The sequence below is a fragment of the Ixodes scapularis genome, unplaced genomic scaffold (assembly GCF_016920785.2).
Source record: "Ixodes scapularis isolate PalLabHiFi unplaced genomic scaffold, ASM1692078v2 PGA_scaffold9__187_contigs__length_104089568, whole genome shotgun sequence".
Taxonomy (NCBI): Eukaryota; Metazoa; Arthropoda; class Arachnida; order Ixodida; family Ixodidae; genus Ixodes; species Ixodes scapularis.
In genome coordinates, this window is record NW_024609884.1 from 28,666,041 (window position 1) to 28,678,339 (window position 12,299).

The window sequence follows — 12,299 nt, forward strand, 5'->3', positions numbered from 1 at the left end:
GTCTGAACCATGGTCAGAACCTAATAACGTTGGTCAGAAGCGTCAGAACCAAAACCAAAACTGACTTTACAAGAAAAAAAAATCGGACTCAACATTACTAAAATATATACTATTCAAATATATAAAAGAAATTTAAATAAACTGTGTAATCATTTAATTTAAATAAAAACATACTTAAAATTGTTTATAAAAGAGTAGTCATGTTTTACTGCTGATGGTTAAACAACAAGTAGCGTCATTTGTTTCACTAGCGTTTATTGTAAGACATGGGCAGGACTGGTACTTTTCAATGCCCCTCGATACGAGAGTCGGTGTTTCGGTTCCCGTGTATTTTGATATCATGCATCTTCCTCAGTGCGGTGTGAACCTTGTAGATGGGGCATTTTTACTTCACTGCTACTCGGAACTGTTGGACTAACACGGCGTCCCACTTGAAAGTCTCTGTTCCATAAGCTGAGTTCGCACAGCACAACGTCGATACATCCATTCAGGGACTTGTACGCTGATAAGCCAGATCGCCACATCGAAGCGGGCACCTCTGGCTGTATGAATATTGTACCGAAGGGCAGCCTATTATGCCTTAAAGATGGTAAGGAAGTCGTTCGACTTCGCTTCTCCTAGACGCCCCTTATGACGACTAGTTTTCGTAGTGGCCTATGTTGGGTATTTTCGCTCGGGCGTTTTCATGCCTTGGTAGCGCTCGACAGAGATAGAGTTGAGGTCGATCTTGCATTGGCTCGTCGTGTGTATTGTAGAGTTCACGTTGGTTTACTGTAACCTGTGTATCCGGCGTGAGAAATTTGATTTAATTCACCGAAATGTTCGAACGTGAGCTTCGAGAACCAAGAAGGTTGTGCGCTAAGTGCCCTTATGGAGAACGACGGCGGGTACTTCGCAAAGGTTGCAGTTTCAGTGCGCTTAATTTCAGAAGCAGTCAACAGCACACAGATCAAGAAAGGAAGAAAAACAAAACAAAAAAGGGGGCGAAATGTGCTAGACGCTTCTGCTTTACAGCTGCAAATTTCACGACCTTCTCTTGTTCCTTTTTCTCCGAACAAGCTCGTTTATTATGGACCGGGCTAAAGTAGCCGCGTGTCTTGGCTCTTCGATAAGATGGATAGCGGAATTGAAAAGGTGTGTTGTAAAATGCGCTCACAAAATACGAAAAGAGCGAGGCGCAAGTGGCGATGCTTTTCGGCGACCGCGGGGAGAGCTTTTTCTCACTTTCGCAACGCTTTGGTCGCAGATTTTGATTGGTTTCGAGTACCCTGCTCGGAATAGCACAGTCCAGATCCAGAGCAAGTACCCCAGATGGCCGCCGGAGCAGACTTCGAGACGTCGGACCTGGACTCCGTCATCAACGTCATCGGACTGACTCCCAGCGACCCCCTTGACACCTTTGTCGGTGAGATGCACAACTGGCCCTTTGTTGCACCTGGTCTCAAGGGGAAATGTGCCATGCTCCTGCAGGTGTAGATGCAGCGTAATTAAGGTGCCTGCTACGCGTCTCCGTATGGCATGTTCAGTGTCCTATTCCACCCACGCTTCGAAAGTGGTCACAAAGTGGCAACAGATGGCGTCCCAAAAGCCGGGGTGTGGGGAAACAAAATGGCTAGGTGGCGTAAGCTACCGCCCGATCCAAAGGGCTCAGCCAGATTCATCCATCAATCATCTATCCATCCATCCATGTCACGCTGTTGGATGTCGTGATCCTTGTGGTAGATTGTAGCAGTTCCAGCAGAAAGCATGGGCAGACGTGAGTGTTGCTGTTGCCACAGCGTCTCCACTCCTGGCTGCCGAGGCTTCTGTGGACTGTCAAGTTGGAGAGCTACCTGCAGCAGAACAGGCGTCTGCCACATCCACCACCACTGCTGCAACACTGTCAGGGTTGCTACTGGCAACAGCGTGACTCATCATGACATCATCAGGCAGAAATCGAGGGACCACTTTTTAGGACGCCGTAAACACACCAGTCGGAGACGCGTTCCAGACGCCATGTCGCGAGGGAGGCACAAGACATTCACCTTGACGAATTACGTTGTTAATAGGGGTATAGACAGTCTAATGGGGCTGGGCGAGGAATTCTTTTTGGTGGGGTATGGGGGTCGGGATGTTTATGACGTCCATGGCTTTGACAGGGGAAAGGGATGAGACGGCTGCATCAAATACTTTACTAGAATACATTCTACTCCACTCATTTGAATTTGACAGTGCGTCTACAGCACTAAATCGGGGGGACAGCCTGTTTCCGAGAGACTGCACATGCATTTCTCTCTCTACGCTCTTGCGCTGTGCCAAGGGAGAGGGCTGCCGCCAATGCACCGAGATAGTGGATTCACCAAAACAGCAGAGGCGACTGTCTCCGCTGTCTCGAAGGCTGACCACGACGATAAATGGCGGGATCGACCCTGCCCAATTCAAAGGGGAAAAACTCCGAGGTTGCACGTGTCCAGCCGTTCTACTACGCAAAGGCTGTCGGTATTAATCCCTTAACTGGGGAGCGCGCCAATTTTGACTGCAGCTTGGGAGGCACGTCTATAGACTCGTTGCACTTTGTTTGCTGTTGGGAAGTGCGTCTTTAAACGCTCGCTCGTTTTAGCGTGTGGAAAGGATGCGCCATCTATCTTTGTGTATCGGAAACATTTTAAGTTTTAAAAGCGATGCATACAGTATATGGCAGCACAAAAAAAAAAAAAAGGTTGAAGACTTGTGAATAACACCTTTGACTGTTTGTTTGGAAAATGTTATCCAGCAAACGCCAGTGCATCTTTGACCAACGATGAAATCGCTGAGCTGCTGGAAAATATTCACAAGGACTCCAACTGCAATGTTGATTTCTCGAGTTCAAGTAAATGCTCCCCGGGATCCGACACGAAAATTGAAGATGACACAGCGAAACAATTGTTTATGGCAACACCATCAACTCGGGGTCTGCTGCAACCTAGCAAGACGCCGCCACGGTGAAAGATCCATTTCAGATTTAAGAAGTGCCGGCATGCACATTCCACTTGATATAACAAAAATTGTTTTAGGTTTTCAGTTTATTGCTATACTTTCAAGAGCTAAAAACACCTAAAAAAAACATTTTACAAATATTTTTGGTCAATAAGTCCCCAGTTAAGGGGCTAAGGCCATTGGAATTTCACGGCATAAGATTTATTCCCTAGTAAAGTATTTGACTGCATGATGCCACTGCTGGGCACCGCCCCCTTTCCAAATACCCTCAGATGCCCTTTTGAAGTGCCCTGCTCCCATTACTAGTTCTTCACCATAGATAAATGTAGGCTAGACTAAGATGTGAAGGGTTGCCGTCAATACCTTGCCTACTGCACACTCGAGCATAGAAGATATATTCTTCAACTCTCTTATTACGGAGATGAAGATAAAGTTGTTACATTGCAGCTAGACACATTGCAACTACTTAGCATTACCACATTTAGTGCATCTAACATGTTTCTAATTCTGATGGATAGTTTGATACCGACTGGGTGAGCTAAGCATGGAAGTCATCACATTCAGATGTGAGCAGTGGGGTTTCCTATGAGTCTTGTAAAAATGTATCTGAACTTATATTGGGCCTGCGGAATTCAGTGTGGAAACTGCTCGTAAGGGATGAGTGGTTGTTTTCTTTAGTCTCACTTTTTCATTTTTGTGTTTATATACAACTCTTTAGAGAGTCTCATAAACCCATCCTCTTTCTTCTGGCACAGGCTGCTGCTAAAAAGGTAGGGTAGTTGAAATTTAAACTCTAGTTCATGCGACTCAATTTAGTCTAATTAATGCAAGTATAGTTGCTTAATTTGAGAGATTAAAAACCACTATGGACAGTTATGGACAACCACTCTCTTTCATTTGCTTTCATCAAGAAAGGTTGTCTGTAGTTGTCCTTTTTGCTTTTTGCTCTTTCAAATTTAAGAAATAGTTTTTGAGACCAATATTTTTTTTTTTTTGCCTTTGCAATGGCAAAAAGGCAATGGCAATTGCAATGGCAATGGCGAGTTTATCGAGAGTCGGCTTTCTGTGCCTCTTCTTTGGTTGTTGATAATGTTGGTTGTTGAAAACTGAAAATTGGATTTCTAAAATTATTTCTATAGATACAATATAGGTTTGTGTAATATACGTCATGTAATAAAAGTAAATAAAAAGCCGAATAGACTCACTTAAGGTTAACAAATGCAAAACAGGTGCACCAGCATAAAGCCAACACGATGCAGACTAGGGAACTCCAAGAAAATGAAACTGACTTGTTTAAAAGAATGGATGCTGTTGCCAACCATACTTTTGAGCATACGTATCTAACATTGAGCTCTGTGCCTATGTGAGCTGTTATAACTCAAACAACTTACTTGACACTGACAATTGTAGATCAGTTTCCTATTGCCTCTTTCTGTTGGCTAGTGGCCTCTTCTCACATAGAACATGAGTTTAGCAAGGGAAGCCTCATGCCATTTTTATCTAAATTGCCGGGTTTCTCATGCACATGATACCCAAATGGTTGCTTTACTGTACAGGGTGATTCAAGGAGACGCCAGGCTCTTTAAATCGACCGCGAAATTCGGTTTCTTAACCTATTGCGCTACGACTTTGTGCAGCGTTGCCCACAGATGGTGCATTTTGTTTGTGAAATTTGCAAAGAGCGGACTTACCTGAGGAAAAAGTAAAGAAAGAAAAAGGCTTAGCACCTATGGAAACGCAGTGAAGCCACCGGTCTTCAAACAACACGGCGTTGTTTCGCACGGGAGAAAAAAGATGGCGCAAGCGGTCGCGACGCCAACTGCCGCCGACGAACGAGCATACGACGCCGAGAGCCGGCGTCTTTAGCAGACAAGGAACTGCAGTTCCTTGTTGTTACCGCGCCTGTTTTTGTTTCTGCGACTGTCGCCGCCTGCGGAATGCGCGCCGCTTTTGAGTCTAAAATATTGTCTGCTAAAGACGCCGGCTCTCCGCGCTGTATGCTCATTCGTTGGTGGCATTCGTTGCGCCATCTCTTGTCTCCCGTGCGAAACGGCGCCATGTTGTTTGAAGACCGGTGGCGTCGCTGCGTTTCCATAGGAGCCAAGCCTTTTTTTTTCTTTACTTTTTCCTCAGGTAAGTTCGCTCTTTGCAAATTTTACAAAAAAAATGCACCATCTGTGGGCAACGCTGCACAAAGTCGCTGCACAAAGTCTCTGCACAATAGGTTAAGAAACCGAATTTTGCGGTCGATTTAAAGAGCCTGGCCTCTCCTTGAATCACCCTGTAGTTAACTTACTTTTCCATGAAGGAGAGGTAGAAAAAAACTAGCTCTATCACTGCAGCTGTTGGTGTCTTGTAACGAGTGGGACATTGGAAATTTGTGCTGAATATTGTGTGACTTTCTGCTTGTCTTCTTTGGCCCTTTGTAGAAATCTGGTACCAGGTGTTTCTGTGGGCACTGTTCTCATCGCTCTTCGTGCACATCATTGCGGCAGTGGTTGCCTTCAGCATGTTAAGGAAGCAGAAGATTGGCCGCTTCACCCCGCTCCTTATTCTTGTCATGGGGTTGGTCGCGCCACTTACGGGTGGTGCTCTTTCAAGTAAGAGCCTCTGCCTCACCACTTTTCTCACATGTCCATATTTTTTTTTTCAAGCTAAATGCTAAAAAGTGTTTGAAAAAAGAAAGGTTAGAATCCAGGCATTAGTCCTGTTGCTAAGCATGTGACTGCTTCTCTTGACTCATTGGCTTAAACAAGTATTGGAGGAAGCAAAACTAAATGGTACAATACAGGGTGTTTCACCATTCCCTTAGAGTGATAAAAAAAAAAAGGCCCTTAAAATAAAGAAGCGATTCCTTTGGGATAACATTATCGACTGCGACGGACATCAGGTTACGGCTGTGAAGTGATAGATTACCTTAAATTTACTAGATAACTTTTTAAATAGTATACGTTAGCTTTTACATTTCCATTAGAAAATTGTTGTTCATTGCCAAAATAAACCATAAATGTTGTTAGAATTCAGACAACTAAATAATGCATCATGCTAACCTCTGGCAGATTTAAGCCTTAGGAGCCTGAGATGTCAAAACCAACATGCAAAAGAGTGGCTGAACTCTCACCTGGAAGTGATGTCAGTCTCTGCAGCTGGTCCAGGTAGCAAATCATTTCAAACTGATCTGATGGCATTGCATTATCTAAGCATCACATGGTCATAGAAAGAGCACGCAGCTTTTCTATGACCATGTGCTTTTCTCTCTTACTTTTGGTATGGTGGTCTTTAGGCAGCCTAGCTTCACCATTGAATAGTGTGGAGAGAAATGTTTTTTTTTTTACTTCAAGAACTGTGATATCATATTTGGACAATTGGCAGAAAATCTCTAATTGGAATGGAGAATATTTTGGAAGTTAACTTGTGGATTTAAAATAATTAGACTGCTAATTATTACTTCTAATTCATGCGCTGATGTCCGCCGTGGTCGACAACATTATCCCGACAGAATCATTTCTTTATTCGAACTGTCCTTTTTTCTACATTATTTTCAGCCATCATTTAAACAGCCTGTATATTCTATAAAAGTAAATGTTGATTCCTGGTAGGATGTTTCCTCCTATTGCTCATTATACTAGTTTGATTGCAGGTGATTCCATTGTGACACAACACTGTAGATAAAAAGTAAACGTCATGTTCAAAGGTACAGGAGCTGACTGTAGTGTGCATGCTGGATGTTTTTTTCTAAGTGCAGAAAATAATTAAAAGGAAGGACATTGAAAATAAAGAAATGATTCCTTTGCGATAACATTATTCACCGCAATGGACGTCGGGTAGAGAGTGTGAAATGATAATTAGCAGATGAATTACCTGAAATCCACTAATTACCTTTTGAAATATTAGCTTCAGCTGACACATTCCAATTATAAATGTGTTGTTCGTTGTCAAAATATGCCATACCAATTCTTAAAAATCAGACAGCTAAATTCTACTCTGCATTATTCTCTGGCAAAGTTAGGCTGTCTTAAGTTTGTTTCAATTTAAGTCCAGACGCAACAGACTTTATGAGCTAGCTAATGGGACCAATCAAGCAGTGCAAAAGCGCAGGTCACTGGGCCTGTCCTGTTCATGGTTGGTGCAGTGATCATAGAACACTGTTCTTACACAAGCATAACAAACACCATGATGATGCGTTTTTGACGCTGTCTGATTGGCCCCATCAGCTCATAGCGTCGGCTGCAATTGGACTTCAGCTGAAACGAAGTGTAGTGTCCGCCAAGAGAGCGGAGTGCCCGAGGAGAGAGCAGAGTAGGGTTCGCCTTTCCTGTGGCCACATGACCCTCATTGGCTTGCAGTGACTCGCTACCTGCATCTGCTGGGAAGGCCGACGTCGCTTCCGGGTGGTACTTCCACCATTATTTTTGTAGTTTCAGTATCTCGTCTGCTCACGGCTTAAAAATTCGCCAGGGAATAGTGTGGAGCAGAATTTCGCTGTCTGAACTGCTATGGCATATTTTGACAACGGGCAACACATCTCCAATTGGAATGTGCCAACCAAGATTATTGTTTAAAAAGTGCTTTTGTGAATTTTAGGTCATTAATTTGCTGATTGTACACACATAACCCTGGATAACATTATTCTGCAGAAATAATTTCTTTATTTCCCAGTTTTTTTTTTTTTATTATTATTAATATTTTTTTTTGTCTTAGAAAAGGTGCACTGTATATCTTCAATGTGTAGTATGCAGAATTGTGTTGCAGTACAGTATTCAATAAGGAAGCTTGCCTCCTGTCTCTTGTAGAATGGTGTGTTTGTTTCCTCTTGGATCTTACTGGGCCAAAACCTAAGGCTTGCTTTGACGGCACAGGTGCAGTGATTGCAGGGGTCTACCGAGCTGCCCGTTTCCAAATGATGCCCTTCTACGCGCTGGTCTGGGGTTGCGGACAGACAGTGTTTGCAGTTATCATGTCCTACACGCGGGTCCTCGCAACACTGTGAAGTGCGGGAAGCAGCAAGTTCGACGTGACGCTCTTGGCAGAGCGGAACACCGGGCCCAGCTATGCAGCAGGAAGGACAGCTACTGGGGCAGTGCAGGTCATGTGACCAACACCTGTGCTTCCGTTGTTGTTGTTTTGTTCTAGACAAGCAGTTTTCAATATGTTGGTTGCCCACAGCAGAGAATCGTGAATTGTGCTGCACGCTAGCGGTGCACCAGAAGCACGGGCTGCAACTTAATCTAAGCTCTGTACAGACTGAAGCCTCGGGTGTCTGCAGGCAAAAGTCATAGCGCAATTCAGCTTCACCGAGACGAGTCACTGGTCTCGGTTTGCGCAGCGTTTTCTTTGGTTTATGATGAATCCATGTGGCTATTATATGGCAAATGGAGAAATTCAAGTTTCACATCAGGGAACCACATGATTTCGAATGAGGCAAAAAAGAGGACTAGATTTGTGATGCTAGGTATTATAGCCCCTGTGAGTTGATGTGTGCCCCGATTGTGGCGAACCAATGCCTGCGGTGGCCGGTGTGTGCATTGTAGGAAACTTTCCCAATTAAGTGTGTGATGTGGCTGATGGTGAGATGCTGGTTTTGAGATTGGGGGGCAGCGGTGACTGATAGTGATTGTTTCACTGTGAAATTGATAGCTGGGATGACAGTGATTGCTGAAAATCTTTTCTTTTTGTTCAATCTTCTTTTCACGAAATTTGACTCCTCTATTTTGGAGCACAGTTTCCGTGAAAGTGGCCATTGTTAGCAAGCTCAATTGTTAGCTCTGTTTTCTTGTTCTTGTAATTCTTTGTTCACATGGTTTTGGCATGTCGTTAAATTTTGTGCCCAACTGTTTGAGTTTCTTTGGGAATTAGCAATTGTCGGTAACCCTCATGCACCAACAAAAATTCAGTCCACTTGTTATCGAATTGAATTTTCTACGTAATTTATTTGCATCAACTGTTTGCTAAGTATATCGACGTGCCTGTTAGGCAATACCAAGCACATTCTCTTTGTTACAGCTCAAAGAGCATATCGGGGGTCAATTTTCTGGATGGATGCCGAAATTCGAGGTCAAAGGCATATCTACCTATTTCCTTAATTGGGAGCTTGATTGAGCACCTTTTGTTTCAAACCTACACATTTGGTTTTGCTGAGGCTATGTTTGTTTCCCTTTCTTGGCTTGCCTTAAAATCACAATGTTTTGCTTGGAATCATTCCAAGCATGATACATAATACTCAAACGAGTCAACATGATTGTGTACTGCCATCTTGCAAACTTTGTTACTTTGCAATATTTTGTTTAGCAATCCTTTTTTGCTGGAACAACATTTTCAGTCTGGCTTTATTGAGTGGACGAAAGCTTATGCAGAAACCTTAACCCAAAGGCTTTCTATAGTGGGGCAGTTTTCGTCGATTGCAGTTTGATTTCAGAACTGGGAAGTGTAAGAAAAGGACAGCTGTCAGAGCAGACGAGATGCGAGACCAAGATGGTCACAAGGGCTTGTATTAAAGTGTACAGTATGTCTCCTTTTGGGACAGAATGTCTTTGTACATAGTGTACATAGGGCTGTTTATAGGAAGACTCATGTCGGGAGAGTTTAGGAAAGAAAACTTATTGTGCGAGTGTTGTGAATAGTGTATATAGTGGTGCATAAAGGCAACATGCCGGTGTGCAAGGTGGGTAAATGGGCCGACAAAATGGCGTTGTGCTTTATTTTTGTCGAATAAAATGCTAAATAAGGTTCATGTGTGGTTTTAGAGTGTAAATTGTTTTTGTTTTTTCCAAGGAACAGTGATGAGCTTTCGTGACTGGGCTGTTTCCCTTGTCATCTCCACTCAATGAAGGAAAGGCCCTTTGCTTGGGCACAAGCAAGCTAAGGGGGTTGCATTGAGGCTACGCACTTACCGTTGTGCAGCCGACCAAGCAATGAAAGTCTGGCCATGTGTCGTATTTACAAGTGTAAAAAGGCCGACAACTTTTTGGTATTTATATAATAATTGGATGGTCTTCGCAGCAAGCGGCTTTAAAGACTCTTCTCAAATGTGTGTGCTATCAGTAGCAGCTGTGCCGATTATTCGAGGCCACCATATTTTGGGCATGTGCTCTAAGCGTGTATCACGCACGAGTGTGCATCAGCCTTTCGGGTGGATTCTGGTCCAATGACACTCTTCACGCTGAAAGCTATGTCTACTATATGGCGACCGCTAATGTTGCTTAAGGGGGTTTTGTCAAAAAGTATTGTTTGCTGCAATGATTATCCGACTCTGCTATTGCAGGTGGCTTGAACGACGGCAAATAAGGGCACATTTTTGCATTGTACGAGCGATGTGGAAGTCTTCAAAAACATTTTTTTATCGAATAAAGCGGGAGACCCTGAGTACCAGCATAAAGGCAAAAGTGGAAATGTGTTTAGTCTACCCCATCATTCTCAACCATGCAGTGGTATTATACTAATATACCTTTGACCCCTTTTCCTTTAATCATATGAGAAGACATGGATGGAATCCTCGCATATACACAGACTTGACTCACCGACATTGCGGCACTGCGGTAGCACTGCTGTTGGCACTGCGCATGCACACACGCTTCACGAGAATCTGGTTTTTGTGCGCGTGCAGTGCCCACACCTGGTGTGGGCAAATGCTGACTTGTTTGTAAGCAGTGTGTTGGTCAACATACGGACCTTCATTTAGCAAATGGGGTACTCTTCTTTGGCAAGGCACTGAACGACTAGCACTTGATAAGGTTGTCAGTTGGTGACAGTCTCAGTTTCCAGTCTTTGCAGTTCATTCATGAGGTATACTGCTAGCAAATGCCAGCTGGATTGAGTTGTTATTGCATTACTCCATCTCATCTGATTAGTAGGATGGCAGTGGGGGAGAACTTTGGTGTGGCTTGTTCAAGATTTTGATAGCTATCTCGTCTGAGTCAGCAGCTTCTTGGAGAGGTCAAGCACAACCTTTGGTGAGAGTGGGTTCTTGGTTCTTTGGGTGCCCTTCTGTATTGTTGCGTATGTGTGCATGTGCATTTGTTTTGTGTTCTGAGAGGTGAAAGTTGCTTCCAAAGAATTCTCTGGAAAGGGTCCAGTGACTCAACATAGAAAACTTTTTCGTTCGAAATTCTGGATCATCATATTCGCCAATGTAGTAGCTATGTAAGTGAGCTGGCTTGTGGGTAACACTCAATTTTAGAGCGCAGCTCTTAGACGCCGTTTCCGGCTTGAGCGGTGCATTATGGGAAACGTCCCACATTGCACCGCGGTGACGTTTCGGTGGTAGTCATGTGCCGAAATGTCACAATACTTCACCGAAACGTCACCCGACGTTTCGGCACCGCTCTGAAACGTCACGTGACGACGCGCGTTTCGCGTGTGAAAGAAGCAGGAGGGGAGGAGGAGAGAGTATGGATGAGGAGGAGGAGTATAACCTCCCCTCAGTACCCTCCTCCTCCTCCTCCTCAAGAGCTGCACTCCAAATCGACATTACAGGAAGTTGTTAACGTCTTTTTTCTTTTTTTACCTTAACATTTGTTTGGCATGTGTAGTTACAAAAAAATATAGTTTCATTTCCAAAGAAGAGGAATACCAAAGTTTGTTATGCCAATAAATTTTATAGTTCACATATACTTTACCGAGGACCAGGAAGATGTAGTCGATATGTGATTGTAGTAACATTTATTTGGTGCATGCAGTTGTTAACAAACCAAAGAAGAAAAAAAATATGACGAACCTAAGAAATAAAGGCCCCAAACAATTTAGTATTGCTAAAGTCTTCCTAAGGCTAATCAGTTATGCCATTATTGGTACCCCAACATTTCTTGTGTTTTCAATTAACACAACTTCCCTACCTTTTTACGGAAGACAGCATGGTGCAGGGATTCAGAATTGATTATCTTTGCAACATTGAATTTCCTCGGTTGTTTACAATCGCTATGCAGACTTATTATATGGTAAAGTCCTCAAAGTTGGACAGCTCTTTTTATCTCTTTGTATTTTGTAGTTGATTGGGAGGACTGCTAAAACTTTTATTAGCTCTGCAAGTTGTAACATTTTTCAACAATGTAATTGGGTGCTTCCCATTTTTTATTTTTATTCTGAAACTACATTAAAAAAAGTATTCTGAATTGCTGAGGCATTTATTTTGACAAAATGAAAAGACTGGGAATGATACCTTTGTTTCCATTACCACTGCTTTTGTCAAAATAGGCATCACATTAGACCCTAGCACAATTTTTTAATGGAAAATAACTTTTCTGTAGAAAATATAAATTATGTTTATATCTAATCGTCGAGGGTGATCTAGCATGCTGAACTTCGATCAGGAACATTCTTCGATAATACATTAAGTAGTTAAATTTTTG

General features: G+C 43.1%; 1 protein-coding gene across 1 annotated transcript; it reads left to right on the forward strand.

The window, feature by feature from the left end:
* Positions 1-249: 249 nt before the first annotated feature.
* On the forward strand, positions 250-9,683 carry LOC8030833 (transmembrane protein 170A). Its single transcript, XM_029980098.4, has 4 exons — positions 250-589; positions 1,247-1,405; positions 5,385-5,555; positions 7,815-9,683. The coding sequence occupies exons 2-4, from the start codon at positions 1,312-1,314 to the stop codon at positions 7,943-7,945; spliced, it is 396 nt and encodes a 131-aa protein (XP_029835958.1). The 5' UTR covers positions 250-589; positions 1,247-1,311; the 3' UTR covers positions 7,946-9,683.
* Positions 9,684-12,299: the final 2,616 nt, after the last annotated feature.

Bases quoted from the DNA above. Each gene is read 5' to 3' on its own strand.
- LOC8030833 (XM_029980098.4), top strand. From the start codon at position 1,312: ATGGCCGCCGGAGCAGACTTCGAGACGTCGGACCTGGACTCCGTCATC. The intron at 1,406-5,384 runs GTGAGATGCACA...GGCCCTTTGTAG, and splicing joins CCCCCTTGACACCTTTGTCG to AAATCTGGTACCAGGTGTTT. The intron at 5,556-7,814 runs GTAAGAGCCTCT...TTGACGGCACAG, and splicing joins TACGGGTGGTGCTCTTTCAA to GTGCAGTGATTGCAGGGGTC.